The sequence below is a fragment of the Solea solea genome, chromosome 2 (genome assembly GCF_958295425.1).
Source record: "Solea solea chromosome 2, fSolSol10.1, whole genome shotgun sequence".
Classification (NCBI taxonomy): Eukaryota; Metazoa; Chordata; class Actinopteri; order Pleuronectiformes; family Soleidae; genus Solea; species Solea solea.
The window spans coordinates 10272834-10293280 of NC_081135.1; the positions used below are offsets into that span (position 1 = coordinate 10272834).

General features: G+C 41.7%; 1 protein-coding gene across 3 annotated transcripts in view; it reads left to right on the forward strand.

The window, feature by feature from the left end:
* Positions 1–20447, forward strand: part of LOC131450102 (receptor tyrosine-protein kinase erbB-4-like) — a 253626-nt gene that overhangs the window by 108764 nt on the left and 124415 nt on the right. For all 3 annotated transcript variants that reach the window (XM_058622190.1, XM_058622192.1, XM_058622191.1), the window contains exon 2: positions 10671–10822. In XM_058622190.1, coding sequence (XP_058478173.1) covers positions 10671–10822 — 152 coding nt within the window. The remainder of the gene's footprint in view (positions 1–10670; positions 10823–20447) is intronic.

Here is a 20447-nt window from a genome sequence, read left to right on the forward strand (position 1 = left end):
CCACGTGAACAGGGGACATTTTTCAAGACCCCTTTTATTCTTGCTTTAAATGATGCTAAAATCATGTCTATGACGCATGTCTATGAATTTTTTTTAATATTAAGCAAAGTGGGGACTTGCAAGTGTGTGAGTGTTAAAGCCCCTACTCAGCAGTGCCCCTGCTGGCTGGAGCAGGGATTTTAAAACGTCATTCACACACGTCGTTTCTTAACACTCCTCCATTATGTGTGTGTGTTTGTGTGTGGTCCAGAGCCTGATGTACAACTATTTTCTTCTTCTGAAATGAATCTACCTTATTAAAATAAAAAATAGCACTAAAACTGCAGAAAAGCAAATATATGACCCATATGGCACATATATTTTTGTTCCTTGTATTTTCCCTCTGATGTGATCTGCCACAGTTACGCATCATCATCAACTCAGTGTTACTTTGCTTAGGTGTGAAAATTGGTAACATTGGTAACTGCTAAACACCGGTTACCTCATTATTTGTCGGAGTAATCAATCGAGCATCTGTCGAAAAGCAGGAAGTGCAGGAGACGGGAGGAAGAGGGAGGGCATGAAAGAGTCATTGTATTATTGAAGGAGGAAGAATGACATTAGATGAATATACAGACGAAGTGGGGGAAATAGGAACGTGAGTGGAAAGAGGAAAACATTAAGACAGGAGTGGAAGGAGGAGACGAGGGAATGAGGGAGCGATGGAGACCAGTGACCGAGTGTGGATAACATGAATGACATTTTGGATTCTCTCTGCAATAAAGCGTCTCCCTCAACACAGGCTGTCTGGGTTTAGATAGAGGCCGTCACACTGAAGGGCTCATTTGCCTTTCACTTCCTCATTACATCCAACCCAAACTTATTTCCTCTTCTGGGAGCCCAGCTCCCCCTTCCCCATGATTGTGTGTGTACGTTTGTGTGTGTTTCATTATCTCTCTGGCATGTTGTATTTGTGACACGCCGCTTCACTTTGTACACAATTTGGAGGCGACCGCAACGACTCACGTTTGCACGTTTCCGCGACATAATGTGATTTATTAAAAGAGAGGGAAGCTAAACACACTTGGCCAAGCATAGTGTACACACACACACACACACGCACACACACACATGCCATGCATATTTACACTGAAGGCATGTCCTCTCTCAGCTGTGATACTGAAACACACAGTCCTCATGGCACAAATGTTCTCGAACCTTTCTTCATAATGATTTCTCCCATATGGTTCCTACTAATATTCTGCTTGGAGCATACACACACTCACTTACTCTCACACACACACACACACACACACACACACACACAAGCAGCCCCTTTGTGCTACATTAACTACAAACCTCATTTCCCCACAAAGAGAAGCCAGTGGCTGAAAATTGGCTGGGACGAGTCATTAAACCTGCGTCTGACTCACTCAAGTACACACACACACACACACACACACACACACACACACACACACACACAGTCATCTGTTATACAAAATGGCCCCACCCCCACTCACCTGTGCGTCAGTGTAGCAGGTGATATTCCCAGCGCCCACTGAGAAGTGATTGCCCTTATGATGGAGAAGGTCCAGCGTTCACGTGTGTGTTGTACATAAGTGGATGTCCTTTTAAATCATGACTTTAAGTGCATTTGTGTGTGTGTGTGTGTGTGTGTGTGTGTGACAATGTGTGTGCGTTCTGCAGACAGATTTAAGTAGGGCTGCTCACACCTGGCATTAAAATGCATTCTGGATGCATCTCCTGGGACCACCTATGATCACATCTGACTTCCCTGCCCTTTATTCAAATACACAGTGACGCCATTTCAGTTAGTGATAACAAAATGATGTTTTTTCGTTTATAAACGTTGTACAAAAATGCTGTCAATGTGTTTGCGCGTGTATGTGTGTGTGTGGTAGTGACAGGGTCAGTGAGAGTGAGAGGAGATCCATCCATCTTCTACCGCTTTATCCTCCATATGAGGGTCGCGGGTGGCGTTATGCCAATCTCAGCTGACATAGGGCGAAAGGCGGGGTTCACCCCGGACAGATCGCCAGTCCATCACAGGTCCACATAGAGACAAACAACCATCTCACACACTTAAAGTGTCCAATATACCTAATTCCCATATTGCATGTTTTTGGACTATGGGAGGAAACCTGGAGAAAACCCACGCACACTCCATACAGAAAGGCTCTTGTTCCGATATGTTCCGACCTGGTCCCGAACCCAGGTCTTCTTGCTGCAAAGGCAAGAGTGCTAACCACTGCACCGACCGTGTGGCCCCGTGAGACGAGATGGAAAAAAAGCTAATAAATCAAAGCTCTACTTGCACTGCTGTAACATAAAACAAGATTGTATTTCATTTAAGCTTTATTCAACAAGATCTTTAACCTCTTTTTCAAGTTAGAACTATCCCGAGACAGGTATTAGCACATTGTAGATGATGATGTGAAGACAACAACAGCAACAGCAGACATAGAGATATTAAAGTAAACCTTTGAGGATTTCAATTTCACTGTGAAATCATGTAAAAACGGTCAATGGTATGGTGGTAACTGCAAATTCGAACATGAGTGTAAAATTAACTGCTGCAGATCAGAGGACGTCATCCGAAGAGGATGACGTCCTCAAACATTGTGAGAACGCATTCAAGGCAGATTCAGAGCATTCAGACCTATACCTAGCACCATCCTGACATGATTGGACCACTCATGACGAACGTTAATACCGTGTCTGAATAGGGTCATGGATTGATAAGTGGTACCTGGTAGCATATTGGGGGATTAAGATAGCGGTGAATGTCTGGAGGGGGCGGGCAGAAAAGGAAAAAGGAGGGGAAAGAAGGTAAAAGGTGAAATTGGAGGAGGAATAAAGGCAAGTCAAGTGTGAAGGAGAGAAACAGAGTGAAAAGGGCGAGAAAGGTTGAAAAAAATATCAGAGATGGACAGAGAAAGGAAGCAGAGGTGGGAGTGTTAAGAGAGATGATTGATGGCTCTGAAACCCTGCTGGCCCTGGATCAGCCTCTCAAAGCTGATGGAAAACCTGGAAACTGTAATGTATAGAAACTAATGAAAAGTCGTTGCAATGTGGTGCCCTTGTTTCTCTCATTGAGACTCCGTATTTGCCCTAACTGCCTTCATTGTATCTCCAGCTGTGTTAATGGCCTGGGTAATTGATGTTATAAAATGTAATTGTTGCTGTTTACATTGCAAATGTATCCGCAGTTACCATGCAAGCACTTTTCTGTCTCCAGACTCTAACTCGTGTTACAATGGCTTGAACATGAAAATTGTTTCACTTTGGCGTATGGGATTCTGGGAAGCTTACACAAGGTCACACTGAACTCTTTAGGAAGTCTTGTAGGAGTTCTCTCTCTCTCTCTCTATATATATATATATATATACTCGCAGTGCATAAAAATCTACATAATATCCCAAAATATCATATATTGGACATTCATTATTAACTGTGTGCAAAGGTTTGACTATTTTATCAAGCAAAACCTGCTAAAAAAAGTACTACCATACGGGAGTTTTAATTTGTGCCATCAGTCATTTTATAATAGTAGGTGATTTCACTTCTCCCCCCTCATGTTGGATATCTCGTTTTCTACTGAAACTTATAATATAATATCATACTTGCCGTGAGAGCTGAGCCCATAAGCTGTGCGGCAGCTTCGTCAGCATCACCTCAGGAGACCGTGTGTGGCTTCAGAGGAGCAGAGAAGATGGTGCTGGTGATGAGGGATGAAGGCTGCTCTGGTGCTCAGTAATAACCATCCACCAGTGATGTGGTCCAGGCTTCCTGGGTGTGTGTGTGTGTGTAGGAGTGTGTCAGCTGAGGTTGTGTGATGTGTGTGTGGTTTGTGATGAAGCAGATAGTGGCTTCACGTTCCCAGCCTCATCATGTAGATTTAAGAGGGAACGTGTGATGCTGGCAGCTGAGGAAATGTTTCAAGTAACCAGTGCTGAGTGGAAGAAACGGGAGGAAAATGTGCGTTTTGTGCGCCGCATGATCACAGCTTCCACTGAATGAGTCTGACAGCCAACATTTATTTCTTTGTTCTCATGTCAACTGTAGCTAAACCATGAAATAAAGGCAAACTGACACAAAAAAAGCAACAATTTTGCTTTTTGCAGACCAATGATCTCTCACTGGGGGTCTCTCATTTAAAACGGTAACAAAAGACTTAGTCTAATGACGTTAGGAAGCAGTGTGGAATCATGGGAATTTATGTTTCTCTGATAGACCTGTTTTCTTGTATGGTTCCTCTGTGCTTTGGTGGCAGAAAACACAACAAAACACTGGCTAACTTCTTTCCCCGCTGTGGTGTTTCATGGTAGATTTAGAGCAGAGACCCGAGTGAAACAATTGATCTTGAATAGAAATACAGATTTATATGGATATGAAGAGTGTTGTGAACATTTGGGGTAATGTCGGTCCACTATCCAACAAATTAATCACATAAGTCTCAACTTTTTTATATAATTTAAGGTTACATAGTGTATTTTTAATCATGTTTATCTAGCTCTACATCTACCACATGTACCGTGTGTAACATGCAAGTATTTCATCATATTTTTACATAAACAAATGGATTGTTTTTATTCTCTTTACTTTCTGTGAGACTCTGTGAGATTGCACCTCCATGTAATCTTATTGGTCGAAAACATAGCCCATGTATAAAAGCTACACTGTAAAGTCTTCAGCTTTAAGTAACAGTATATCCAACAGCCACCAGGAGGCGACTCTGCAGGTTGATAAAAATAATGGCCTCCATCACAAATTTTATTATGGAATCATTGATCAATGCCAGTATACTGTACTTTCATGAATATGAACAATGAATTCAAACTCTTTGACTGCAAGGTCACATTTTCATTTTTAGCAAAAAGAGAGAAATGCTTAAACAAAACAAATCAATCATTCCCTAAGAAATAGTTATCTTTTTTCTACGGAGGATTATTTATTCATAATCCTATCGATCAAGCTTCCTTGAAGCCGTAGCACGTTCATGTCACTGTTGCTGACCCCTGTTGCTGCATCAACACCCACTCAGTCAGCCAGTGGAGATTCGGTTCTTTTCTGACTCCTAGTGACTCAAAATCTTATATATTTTTGAGACTTCACAGCTTCTGTAATATGCTGCATTTGAATTGAGGAATTATCTGGTGTTCATTGCTATTTCTTCCCTGGATTATGCTTGTAATTATAATCAATTGTACGCCCTTTAAAGAGACCTTAATGCTATGATGGAGCAAAGAACAAAGAGTCTATAAAAGTGCAACAGGAGGAGAGAAACTTTATAATAGAAGTGACACAGCAAGAAAAGCCAGAGTCCAGACATGAATGTGATGGAGGAGAGACAAAGTGAGAAATAAGAACAACCACAGCTCAATATGTGTGAAGATTATGTGTCTCCTTGTCACATGTCATGACTTGATTAAAAAAAAAAGAAGAAGAAAAAATACACTGCATATACAATATCTGTCCACTCACAGAGACATTTCTCTGCCCGTACCTGTCCCGCAGTGATCGCCGCTGCCTCCTGAAAAACATGAGGGAGGCTCCGTCATCGTTCCTAAACTCATTTTGCCTCTTCCAGGAAGGATGGTGTGAAATGGGATTAAGTTGTAATTCAATTTTGGGAGATTAAATTCAGACAGTTTCAGCTCGAAAAGCAACTTGAAGGGACACACCAGCAGCAAAACTAGGTTACGCAACAAAGAAGGCATTTTTCTATATACAAATCTACTAATGCACACACAGCCACGGCCCAAAAAGAGAAAATCGTCACCGCCTTTGCAAAGTCTGCCAACTCATTATTAGTCCTTCTCATCTTTCCTTTCATTAGCGCTCATGAACTATAAGTTATAACGTCATGGTCGTGATCAAAGTGAATGAGGGAACTGACTGTGAGCAGCTGAAGGCAGTGAAACACCCATGAATTCTCCTTTGCAACACTTGAGCCAAAGGCTTTTGTGTGGTTTTTCCTCCCTTTATTGAACCGCTCCTCTTTGTTGGACTTGCTCCGCTCGTCTTTTTGATCTGTGTCAGTTGGCGATCACAAGTGACTGCTTTGGTTTCTTCTGTAAAAATGCCTAAAACAATCTTCCAGGTCCACTAGCTGTTCAACAGTATGCATATTTTTGGCATCGTCTTCAGCGCAGGACGCGCTCTCTACACTGGTGCCCACTCATATGTGGTGGACATTTTCTGTCTTTTTTAAAGTGGGAGCATATGTCAACAAAATTATTCTTTTGAAGGAAGAAGAAGAAAATGCTGACTTTATAAATCAAGTGAGAAGTAGAAGCCCCTATTTTGCCAAGGTCCATCGGAAAAGCATTGACTTCAATTGAAAAGAAAGGCGGCAAACCCACAATTCAGGGTGATGAGCTTTTATTGTGCAAGGTTCTTTGGCAATAAGTGATACTAGAGTGATAAGGATGAGGAATGTTCTCTTTTATGCCGTCTTGTAAATATTGCATTGTTGACGAGTTTAAAAAAAATCAAGGATATTGGACTTCCCAATAGAAAAACAGCAATGTCTCAAGACTTGCACTGTCCACCGCAGAGAGAGAGGGACAAATGGAGGGAGTGTGGAGGATAAATGGATGACAAAAGGCACAGGGAGAGAAAAAAAATGAATTAAGAAAGCGAGAAAGAGTTACAGAATATAAGACTACACACTTTAATTCACAGTAGAGCATGCTGATGCTCCCAGATGTCGTTCCCACTCCAGCAAATACAAGATTGTGTCTCTCTTTCCTTCTTTGCTTTTATTCTCTACACAACAAGTTTCTCTCGTGTGTGTGTCTGTGTGCATTCTTGTATTTGGTACCTCTTTAGGACCTTTTCCGGCACAAACACTGACCTTGTCAGGACCAGTCCTCATGGTGACCAATATGGTTTTTTGTTTGCGACTCCTACCATGGGCGGTCCTTAGGAAGCTGCCTGCTGATTGGCTACTGAGTTTTGGAGCGGCAGCTCAATGAACCCGGAAGTAGTCGCGGTAGCTTGGAGTCCGTCTGGTACTCGTTCCCCAAGTTTTCCCCCCATAATTGTAATTATATAACACTTGTCAGATTATCAACAATACTTACAATTATTGACTACTTCCGATGTTTTATTTGCTTCGTGAAAAGTATTGTTTGAATATATTGACACAACATCAAAACCAGGTCCTAAGAAGAATAGCAGTACAAACCTGTGCGTGCGTGTGTGTGCTGATATTAGCTTTAGATGTTTTGAGTTGTTTTCTCCAGACCTCTGCCCTCTGATCTTTTACCCCCACATACTGATGTGACCTCACACACACACACACACACACACACCAGGACATGTAGGTTTCAATAACAGATTATTACAGACACCTGCGAACCTTTCATATCCGTAAACACACACACACACACACACACACACACACACACACAATATTGATCCGACCATTTTCAGGTCCTAGCGTAGACTTGCCTTATGTTTGTAGCCGCCCTTAAATCATTTCATCTAATAAGTTATCTGTGTGTGTGTGTGTGTGTGTGTGTGGTCAGCAAATCTCATTTATCACCACAGCGTCTGTCCCTTCACTACCATTCCGTCCCGCACCACCTGAACCCACAGCAATATGGAGGTTCACCGAGGAGAGGGGAAGTGCACTAATCTTTGCAGAGCCAACGATCCATAAAGCAATATGGGAGTTTATGAGCTCTCAATGTTGTTCAATATAGGGGCAAGTTCAACTATGCAATAGTCTATTCTGGTTGTTTTTTTTCTTCTTCTTCTCTTCTCTCTGTCATTTTAAAGTTCTGGGTGTGGAGAATGTGGACTTAGAGACTATAAAGTATCGTCAATTTCACCCGTATTTATCCCTTTTCGGTGTAAACCCCCAGAAAAGAGAACAATATACAACATTTTTTTTGAATAAAAGCGCTCACAGTAGGTTGATCGTGGTGAATTTTCATTATTAGGACCATGAAGAATGAGGAAAAAGCGTCACATTTTCACACGAGCAACAGATAAATAATGTCTGTCAAGCTGGACGACATAACAACAAGTGCCACAAGGGGGAGCCTGCATCTTTTCACTCAACCCAGGACTGATCTTGAGTAAGATTCCTAATTTGTTGTAACATTACAGCTTTTTGTATCAATGTTTTAAGCTCATGTCTCTGAATTCTGTAATTTAGACCAGTGTTTCCCCAAATATCTACACGGGGACCCATTTCTTAAGGGAGGCAAAGTATTATTATTAAAATCTCCGAATTTCTGCCTAAAGTAGTGACTAATTTACAACAACCTAATATCAGTTTGAATTGGTTTAATGGATCATTTCCAAGACATGTTTGATAAATGAATTACTACTACATTCATCAAAATAATGTGAATTTTGAAATGGTGCTATATGACCACACATACAGTGGAGTAGAGATAGTGTCTAATTTTCACATGCCACTTGTTTCTGATTTACATATTTACACATGCAGTGTATTATTATATGGCTTTACTCTTGATATTAACACAAACAGTGAACACTAAACATAGACTAATGTGTAAAAGACGACGTTATGGGGAATTAGTCCTCAAAATGGTATCTCTTTCTATTATTCTGTGGTCTGGATAACGTGTGACACAGTCACAATAGTGTTGCAGCAGTGAGATGATGAAATAAAAATCAGACCCCCAAACACACGCCACTTTCTGATGACACCCGGCTTTAAAAGCTTTTTTTTTTTTTTTCAAAATGCCGAGTCTGACAAAACTTTTAATGAGCATTTTTTAATTACAATGAGCCAAACTCCATTCCAGTGAACTGCCACACACCAAAACACACAGACCCGCCATGTAGCCGCGCCTGTGGTGATGTGGCTAACGTTGCCAGCTGAACAGAGCAGATGGTCACGGGACTCGGGCTCAGGCTCGGGAGGCCCCGGCTGACTGACTGGTGGAAAAGGCAGACAGGGACGGAAAACAGTGACTTGATGGTGGGAATAGGAGGAGCTAATTAGAGAAAGAGCTGCTGCCGCTGGTGTTAGCTTTGTGTGGTTTTGGTGCAGATTAACACAGCAAAATCATCTCCCTTTGGCTTTTTTTGGATTATTGGGACAGTAAATAGATAATATATCAACATTGTGACATGAGATGTTGTCTTAGTTTGAGGATATCCTCATATGGTTGATTAAAATGCACAAACATGGCCATAAAAGTGTATAAAAACAAAATTTGGCATACACGATATCAGTGATTGTCAGTTCATGGGAAAATTGATTTGTTCATTGTTCACAAAAGTGAACAATGTTTTGACAGTGATAGCACTGAAAACAAAGTCTGAAGTCCTTTGGCAACATGGTTTCAAGCCTAAAAACCAACAGTCCTCGTCCTAATTGCCTCACCGCACGCCTCTATTTGCCGGAATACCTTCAAAGTCTCGTAATCTAACGTCTCCAAGTGAAAGCTTCCGCAAAGGTCAACCCATGCAATTTGAATATCTTTGATTAAAAGCATGTGCCGGTGCCAGACCCAGACTGTAGGTCAGTGCCTCAGAGCGATGACACTCACCCGTCGCACCCCACTTGTCCCTCGCTGAGTCTTGACTCCCCCGTTGTTGAGGGCCAACGTCTGCTGCACTCTGCCCTCCTTTCAGCTCTTTTCTCTCTCTCTCTGACATGATCCTCCGTGTCCTCCCGTCTTCCTTTGTCCACGTTGCAAGTGTTTGTCCCTCGTCTCTGTCCCCCCCCCCCCCACATACATCATTTCACTGATTCTGACATCTTCTCCAAACACAGTGTTCATTGAGGTGTGATCATGCAGGCTGACATTTGATTTAAAACCCCGTGTAAGTGCAGACAAAGACTGAACACTTTTGTATTATTTTACTTTTACCACTGTGGAAAAAATGATGTTTAAATTACAGGTTGGCTCGTTATGTGACCTTTATACTTTGTGTAGCATGTGGCTACTCGCAAAATACTTTCTTGACATTTGAATACTATCTTACTTAAGTAATTCTAATGGTTCTTTGGCTCATCCCATTGATCTCAGCGCTGATTCTCTCCCTGTAGATGCCCTCTAACAGTACGGAACCTCTGACAGAAAAACAAAATGAATCATCACACAAATACATCGATGCGCAGACCACCTGTCTTTTAATGGCGTCGCTGTGCCGTTACCTTCTCGCTGAATCTTTAAACTCTCATTAAAGCCTCTTGTGAGACCTGTGGGACTTGCCTCGCTCACAAATTAGCTTCTCACCAAAGAGCAGCCACCTTATCACCAAGCCTTCATGTTTGTACTTTATCTTCCAGTCCCTTATTTCTCAAGTCCATACGATTTGGGTGAAGAGCTTAAGACGTGTATGTCTCTGAAATTCTCTTTTACTGAAGTGTATACAATATGTTTTATTACCTGAAGAACCACTAGTAGTTTGTAGTATTTTCTTTCCCATGTCCTTTGGTACTTTTGCTGTAATTTATGTGTAATTTACATGTTATTTTTTTAAGTTAACCCTCTTATGACCATCAAGATAATGAGGCCACCTGGATTTATTTTGATCAAACAAATGGCAGTGTTGGACTAAGAAGGACCCGGCCATTTTATATGTACAAGGTCAAAAATGTTTATCGAGAGACGTATCAAATCCTCCTTCGCTCCTAGAATTGACTCCGTTTCTGTTTCTGTCTCCTTTAGTTTGCCCTGGCACAGAGAACAAGCTGAGCACTCTGTCCGACCTGGACCAGCAGTACCGCACCCTGAAGAAGCTCTACGAGAACTGCGAAGTCGTCATGGGCAACCTGGAGATCACCAACATCGACCGCAACCGCAACCTCTCCTTCCTCAAGGTATGGCGCTGTTTTTTCTGCACCTCGATTTTACAGAGTTTGAATGTTTGGAGCGGTCGAGGGTTGTGGAGAGAGATAGAGAGAGGAGAAGAAACCTTGGATGTCTGATATTAGCAGCTTCTTTTATTCTTTAGTTGGAGTTTCCTTCAACTCAATTTAAAATCGTTAAATTATATTATGCTTTTTTTTATATATGTTATTGTGTATTATGACACTTCTTTTGGCAGTGTAAATAACTCTGTACTAGTGACTGACAAAGACAGATTCAAACTCTGTATATATAAAATTTAGCATTTAACAGAATTCCATACAAAGCATATTATGACAAACACTAAATGCTAATAAACACCTAGTACTACTTAGGCACAAGTGGTAGCAGACAGAAAGTATAGTGCACTATGAAATACAAAGGGCGTGAGTGTTTCAGCACCACGGACAGAGACCAAATTCAGGCAGGCAGCATTGCAGTGTCTCAGCACCACGGACAGAGACACAAAAGACAGTTAAGGAGATTGGGATAAAGAGAATTTACTTGTTGTTTTCCCTTACTATACATATAAATTACACCAGGCTTGTTACAAGGCATCTGAAGACATCTCAGATTTCTGACTTATTTCATTTTGGGCTTCATTTGACTCCAAAGTGGCCTGTAACTGTACACATGCAGGCTGTTCGATTGAGAGTGTGTAACGTGTCAGAATTGTGTCTCAAATACTGAATTTTTGACAGCATTGTGAATTCTGTTCAGGGACAACAGAGGCGAACGAAACAAAGCACACAGTACTCACAATTACAAAATAAAAAACTAACAAGACGTGACAAAAACAGGAAACTAGCCAAAAGCAAGGACTAAAACCCAACGACAAGTAAACAGAAAAAAATAGCACGACAACAAAAAGCCCAAACTGAATAAAATGTCCAGACAAAAAGAGCTTGGTTTAACCCAGAGGTCTTTCCTTGTCTCTACATTTACATTTGCACCCCCCAATCAGTTTTGTTGACCCTCCTGTCCTGAGGGCGTTTTCATTATTTAACCCACCTGGGTTTCAGCATCTTCTTCACTCATTAGCACTGACTCAAGCCCTTTGTTAGTACGAGACAACACTGCTCGAGAAAAACACTGATAAGAAATGAATGAGAGAAATGTCTGTGAGTAGCTGCAGGTAGATGGTGTACTTGTATCTGTTCTGGTGTAAACTAACTAAAGTTGAGGGTTTGTAATGTGGCTAGGTTAGGCTTTAACTAGTTGTGGTTGAGGTTAGCGATCGGGCTTTGTTCAGGCTGTCCAAAGGAATGGAAAGCCAGTGTGGCGCCCTAAGAGGAATAGCTGTACACACCTCAGCGCGTGTGTGCTTTTCCATCATCGAGATTGTGTTTTAATCGCAGGAGTGCACACTGAACGTGCCACCAAGCGCCGTCGCCCCCTCCTCCCTAGCCCCCCCACCCACTGTTTAATGAAGTGAGGTGTAGTCTAATTACTGGGCCAGTGCTATCAAATGAATTCCATAAACAGTCCCATTAGGCCCGCCGTCATTAGGGAAACAATTAGGCATCTGGGGAATTGTTAAGTTGATGTGTGTCGGGGGGAGGGGGGAAAGGGGGGGTTTTGGTGGCTATGTGGTTACTATGGGAACTCTGTTGCCGACACCCCTTTGATCACAGGAAGACATGTATTGGGTATTAATTCAAATGTTTCTATATCTATATCGATTTCCTGGCTTTAATGCCGATTCCTGAGTGATTTTTTTTCATTTATTGATTTTCCATCAATAAACATTTATATGAACTTTGGTACAAAATGGCACAAAAAATGATACAACACACTATTTAATTTTCAGCTCCATTACATTTCTAAAGACACAATAATAGTAATAATAATATTGTGTGCCTTCATTTGTATATTTAAATCCTGTATTTTTTTATGTCCTTTGCATATATTTTTTCTACTTAAGCGTAAAAAAAACCAATTAACTTTTAACAATAAAGCTGGTAATTACCCTTTGGCACTTCTCTGCCAGAGTAAACTGTTGTCATTTCATGTCCTACCTCTTCACATCGCATCACATTAGGGTTGACAGAAGCTAATTGGAAGAGACTAAAAAACAAACAAACAAACAAACAGATAACTCAGTTGTTACGCAGGCCGACTTTAAGGATAAGCACGTTTATATAGTTGACTGTACAGAGGTTCCAGTTGATGATCGTGCATTTCAACGTTTGAGTTAAAGCGCCATCGCGGAGCATCTATCGCCCCCCTGTGGCGTTCTAAGTAATTACCCACGCTGACACTCATGAGATGAACACAATTTGGTATCAAGCCTTATGTGCAACAATTCAAGGATTAGGTTTTTTTGTGTAAATTTGTATCTTTATGTTTACTTAAGTATGTTTTTTTGGAAGTACTGTACCTCACTACATTTTTAATCTCACCCCTTACTGAAACAAAAATGTTGAAATTGCCCTGAAATAAAGTCCCATGTTGACTGATACACTCAGTGTTTACATATTTTATTTTACTTTAATCTGTAGTTAAAATTTCCTTTTTGCACAACACAAGAAAGACCTTGTTCAAAAAGTAACTAAGTAACTTTTTACTTAAACTTAAGTACATTTTTAGACTAGTACTTTTACTTGTACTTAAGTTAATTGTTATCAAAGTAGTGATACTTTTACTTTGAGTAGAATATTTCCCACTCTGGCATTTAGTGCCTATTTTATTTGACTTGAAACATTGTCTCGACAGTCTTGTGATCGTTGTCTTGGAAAAGAAGAGAACGAGAGATGAAATGTGAAGAGGGGGCACTTTTTATTTATTTTATGAAGTGAGAATTTGGTCATGCTTTCTTTCACTATAATGTAGGCCTCACATTCATTGTGCTCTAGCTACAGGACTGGTTTTATATATGGTACAGACAACGATTTCTTTCCCATATTAAAGGCATCCTACTTTGAAAATCGATTGGATTGGATTTACAGTTGTTGGATGCAATGTAGACACAATTTTAGTAACTGGACCTGTTTGAATTTTAATTGAATTCCCCCGGTGTTGTACATAATACCAGGTTTAAAGTTCAGCATCAACACGCACACTTTCTTATGCTGTAAACACCAGCCAGCTTTCAGGGGACTGGGCTGAGCAGAACTGACACACTGTGGATGTCCTGTGTGAAGCTGCAGCCAAGGAGGAACAGGCCACGTGTGGATGGATGTACTGTAATGTGGGGAAGGAGTCAGGATAGAAGGGGGAGGGGAAGGAGCGGGAAGCGAGAGAAGAGCTAGAGGGCTGTCACTTTTATGGCAGGCAAGAACATCTGCTGTGCTAAAATTACAATGTTCAGCTACCATGCCACAGGGATGTGTGTGTGTGTGTGTGTTTATGTCTGTATATACTGTGTGTATGAAGAGAGGAGAGGGCAAACCGGGGCAGAGATGGAGAGAGTGCAGGGACCTACAGGAAGAGTTGGTGATTTTCGCCTGGTAAGACACTGACAGTTGGACGGATGAGACGGTTCTGCAGTCTCCTCCGGTCCACTTTTCCTTCAAACCTGACTTGTTCCTCGTCAGATGTGGGTCGGTTTGTTCTCACAAATAAACCATACGGCGTTTGATTTAACCCGCCTGCAGTGGAGTGGAGTGGAGCTCACTCTGTCAGGCCCCTGTAAAACACAGTGTCCTCTCCAAAAACTGCATTTGAGATGCTTGTGTGGTGCAGTTTTAAAAAGGAAAACCAGAACTGAGGACGCGCTTTTACAAAAGTTACATCACTCTTGAGTGACAAAAAACAGATGGCGATTTACAAATCCCTTCTAGAGTTGATTTTTACACCAAATTTGGAAATCAAATGAATAAATAATAAAATAAATGTTGTGAATCTGTTTCAAATGATGGTTAAATGTGTGGCCAGAGTAAAATTCAGTTTGAAACTTCAAATGTAGTCAGTTATTTCCTTTCTTTCTTCCTGGTAGATGTTTGTAGAACTAAAATATGTGCACATCTTATGCATATCTTTTATTATTTAAAATCATACAATTATGTTAGTGTTTGGAGAAAAATAATAATGTAAACAACAAACTTTAATTGCTCATACCATAATTAAGCTCTTTCAAACTTTAAGTCAGCAAGGTTGTCAACGACAATTTAATTCAGGCTATTTTACTTTTTCGGTGTGATTATGATAATGCCTGTCTTTAATTATATGTGCTGCTGTCACAACAAAAACAAACACATTTTCCTTATAATATTTGATTAGAACTTGTTTATTTCAATCATTTGATTATTTTTAGAGTTATTTGCTTAAATTTAGGGTGGCATCATTAACAATCAATAACAAAATGACATATGTAGGCAACACGATTATAAGTGTTTAATGAATGAAGCGCAGAACTTGTTTTCTATGAGGTAACAAAGGGTACAATGTGGAATGAAATCATAACCAGGCAGATGAATGTAGGCAGCGGGATCAGCTGAATAAAACCTGCCCCTCAATCGTTCGCTGAACTCAGACTCCGTTGTGTGACGGGCGTCTCCGTCCCTCCCGTGACCCGCCCGCCCCCTGTCTCGTTTGCTGGCTGACTCCTGTCTGTCACTCAGACTGACCCGCTTCCCTCTGGTTGTGAAGTGCACATCAGCGCCAAGTGACCCACGCTGGCAAAACAAGTGGCTAATGATGTCACCTAGGCTGAAGGACTCTTCATTAAAAGCCAGATCAATCTGGCGGCTCGCGCTGTGGAACCCGTGGCGTGATGCCAGAGCTGCAGCGCTGAGCTGAGGGATGAGGGGGAATGTCCGTCCATTAAGCCAGGAAGAAATCTACAGTGAGGGACTTATTAAGGATTCACACCACTAGAAAGTCCAGGCCGTATGAAATAATATCCCCTGTTGACTTATCTATTTCCAAATTTTCCAAGCTTTGTTGTAATCTGTAGACAGTGATGAAGTTTTTGTGTTTTCTAAAGCTCCAGCAGTGGCTGCTCTTTGTACCAGGGGAAGCTCATTTCAGGCCCAGTTTTAGTTTAATTCTGTCCTCCGCTGGTTCCACCTTCCACACAGTTCCTCCAGTCCTCATGCATCAGTCCAGTGTCCATTGACTACCACAAAAAGGAAGAAAGGACAATTTTGCCGCATTTATTCAATCACTGTCTCGCTCACTGCAGTATCCTGTGCTGTCTCATAGAGATTAAATGAAGCTGAGCTTTCACTGGTTTTAATTTGCCGTGCTGCTCCGGGAACGTATGAGAAGAATAACCAAACCATAAAATGTAAACAGTACAGATTTGACCATTTATTTTATGACATTTTAGAGGAAGCAGGGCTTCCCTTGTTGTCTTAGAGCTTCAGTCTTTTATGAGTTAAATTATCGATATAAAATACCTAAAATATTCTACTCAAGTGAAAGTACCACTGTTTTGATCAAATTTCGAGTACAAGTAAAAGTATAGTTCTAAGAATGTAGTCTAGCACTCATCACTCACCTGTCCTCATCATTCATTCACCTGTCCTCATCACTCACCTGTCCTCATCACTCATCTGTCCTCAAAATTCATGTACCTGACCTCATCATTCATTCACCTGTCCTCATCATTCACCTGATCTCATCAGTCACTTGTCCTCATCACTCACCTGTCCTCATCATTCATTCACCTGTCCTCATCACTCATCTGTCCTCAAAATTCATGTACCTGTCCTCATCATTCATTCACCTGTCCTCATCATTCACTTGTCCTCATCATTCACCTGATCTCATCAGTCACTTGTCCTCATCACTCACCTGTCCTCATCATTGATTCACCTGTCCTCATCACTTACCTGTCCTCATCATTCATTCACCTGTCCTCATCATTCATCTGTCCTCAAAATTCATGTACCTGTCCTCATCAATCATTCACCTGTCCTCATCATTCACTTGTCCTCATCATTCACCTGATCTCATCAGTCACTTGTCCTCATCACTCACCTGTCCTCGTCATTCATTAACCTTTCCTCATCATTCATTCACCTGTCCACATCACTTACCTGTCCTCATCATTCATTCACCTGTCCTCATCACTCACCTGTCCTCATCATTCATTCACCTGTCCTCATCATTCATTCACTTGTCCTGATCATTCATTCACCTGTCCACATCACTTACCTGTCCTCATCATTCATTCACCTGTCCTCATCATTCATTCACTTGTCCTGATCATTCATTCACCTGTCCTCATCACTCACCTGTCCTCATCATTCATTCACCTGTCCTCATCATTCATTCACTTGTCCTGATCATTCATTCACCTGTCCTCATCACTCACCTGTCCTCATCATTCATTCACCTGTCCTTATCATTCACTGCCAAAGTTTTAGACATTGAAACGGTCCGACATTGAAACCGTCCGAAACTACCAGTGGAAGTTTCTATGGTTACGTCTCTTTGGACCAAAACAAGAGCGTGCCACATTATGGTCAGTGTGGAATCAAAATGGAGGTGTGCGCGGAGCCAATGCAAAAAATATGTAAAGTATGACCCGTAAACAGCCTCCTCAAGGTGTGAGAGGATATGAGGACCGGCAAAAAACATGTCCCAACTTCCCTAAAATATCCCCACGTCCTAGCTTTCTTAATTCGAAATGGTCACCCTAAAGATACAGTACACACACATAGAGACAGACACAAAGCCTTCAGCAGTGAAGAGATGAATGACATGGTCACTGAGGTGTATACTTCATGTCTACATGCAGACAGAGACACTCTTTACTCAGCCTATCTCACGCAAACACCAGCTGGGAGAGACAGAGTGAGAAGAGAAATATGACCATGGGATTTTTTTTTCCTTTCTTCCTCTTTTTTTCATTTTTATTTTTTTAACCAGCGTTCATATTTTTTTTTGTTTTCACAAGAGGGTAACGTGGCTGTGTGAGTTCAGTTTGGCACAGCCAAGCAACAAAGAAATAAAATGAGATGAGCGCGCGATAGAGAGAGAGAGAGAGAGAGAGAAAAGAGACTCCTCACACCAAAAGCTTCATGTTTCCTTGGGCTGTATTTGGGCTTCAAATGAAGGAGCTCAGTGATTCTGCAGCTCAGCTATTCTTAAAGCCAACATCGTTCAGAAATCTGTTGTAGAGGCTCACGTCTTCTCCCCTTAAACGCTGCAATGCTCTCTGCGTTTTCCCTGCATGGCGCTGCAGAGATGGTTTATTAAGTTACGGGACGAAGTTTCAAGGGATAAATGTTCATCTCGCAGCGACAGTGTTCAACTTTCGTTCTTTCTTTTGCACTTTGTCAGCCAAAACTTGCACCGCACCCCCCACCACCACCATGTCCTTGCTCTAACCTACAGAGATTAGTGTGCTATAGCAAGAGATTCCCGCCACTGTGTGTGTCATTATTCAGCACTCATCTGATCTCTTCTCTCACTGTCTGAGAGTGTGGCCCTCTGCTATTAATTTACTGCCAGGCAGTAATTCAGACACTCTCTCCCTCGCTCTCTCCGTCGTGCTCACTTCACACGTCTGTCCTTCAGATAATGTGTCTGCCATCCATCCAGCTTTGTCATGATGCGCTAAAAGGCCACATCGAGTACGTTTGTGTAGACGGTCGCAGTCGCATGCGCTCCGGTCCCTTAAGAGCGGAGGGCTGCGTGAACCTGTCGACACGGTGGTTTCTTTCATAAATTCAAAGCTTTTTCAGCTGCCGGTTAAGGACACATTTTCCTGTGGGGTGACAAAGTCCGAGTTAGAGATATTTTGTCTCACTTGTGAAATACAGGCTCTATAGTTGGTGTCCTTTGTCCCTGTGTCGATTGCTCAATCATCTAAATCTCTGTCTATTCTCTGTCTGTAAAACTGTTTCAAGTGTGTGATGACTCATCCTGTTGCTCAGGGGCATTTGTGCATCAAGGATAATAACGTTCTCTGTCCCGGCGCGCTGTTAGATTTATCAGTTCGATCCACAGTTTTAGGCGAACATGAAGGTGTTGGACTGCTAGTTATAATTAACTGTAGGTTAGAGGTGTGGCACACACATCATGTGCTGTTGCATATTATGAACAACACACATATAAAATCCCTGGAAAAATCCCCTCTGCTTCACCCACCACGTTCTGGATGACGTATCGCTGTTTGATTCGTGTTCTCGGATTACCGTAACGCCCTATGCGAGGATAAAGCGGTAGAAGATGGATGGAGAGAAATGGCAGAGAAATAGAGCTTTGCTCCTATATACATGTCATTACAGTAGCCGGCAGGACTTCCGAGGAACGGCCGTCCAATCAAAGACGAGATTCACCAGCGGGTCTCACGTTTGTGATGTCAGCTTCTCAGTACCGTAATTCCGAAATAGCCAGATAATGAAAGTGAAAGTTATCTTTGGCAAATTGGGGCAACTCCAGTTAACTACAACTGTCTTTGCATATAAGAAAGGACGTAAGCAACACTCACTTTAGTTAGATTGAAACTTTATTGTGCCTGTGTGGAAACAATCTGTCAGTGACTAAAACATGACAATAGAATCAGGGTAAAAACAGCAAAAGTAGCCTACATATCAAGGCTTGTTCTGGGGCTGCAAACACCAAACAATTTGTATTTTAAAGTGATCAATTTCCCGTCTTAAATGTCACACACTGGAGCTTTAAATAGGACATGAAGAAGAATATGAGATTTATGTTCCTTCATCACCACTCGTACAAAAACTGTGGCGTGAATGTGAGACAAATCATAAAGAAAAGATAAGCGTCATCATAAATCATCGCGCTGGACGTTAAAGACACAGATAGGAGTCCAAATGTACAAAACTAGGAACACTCATGTTGATTTCACAACTTTCTGTGATGGTTACTAACACTGTTAGATATGTAATGTACTGGTTAATATTGGTTTGTCAGATCAGATTGTATCCTTGATATTTTTCATGTCCTGATGTTGCCCATTTTATGCCTTTGTTCTTTTTTTTCTCGTGAATCCGAGTAGAGAACCTCCCCTCTGTTATTTACCCAGAGAGACAGACAAAAGTAGAGGACAAGGCCAGTGATGAGGTCAAGTGCGCCTCTCTTTTACCCGCTGCTCCTGCTCCTCTATAGATGTTTCACGCTATTGTGCTCGGCGCGGCACAGCGGCTGTCGGAGCACCTCTCCACCAAATAATGACACCGCAATCGTGCGCGGCGTTTGGAGAGGGAGCGCGCGCTAGCCCAGGCGAATCGTACAGTTTCATTAGCCTTTGAACCATGTGAGGAGCTCATAAAAGGATGGGACTGTCGCCTGGAACGCTAGGCTGTTAGCGCCTCGCGGGCGCCCCGGCAGCGCCTGCATAATTACAGCTCTTAGCGCTGGGAAAATTAGCACCCTGCTCATGCCAGCCTACACCCTGCCAGATCACGGTGGCACCAGTATCTTATAGTTCGGTAATTGTGGGGTAATTGAGATGTCCAAGTCCAATACAAGAAAAATAGAGCATTTTACTCTTTTTGTTTCATTATTTTTCTTTTCCTTTTACCGTGTAGCGTGTTCCCTGCAGTTGGTAAAAGTGATACACACAGTTACAGTTTGTTTTATAAATTTAGTTATGCATGAGTTGGAAAAGGGAAAGGACAGAAGAAAGAAAACAATTTTAAAATCATTTCCCTTCTGTTTTTTTTCCTCCACTGTTAAAGC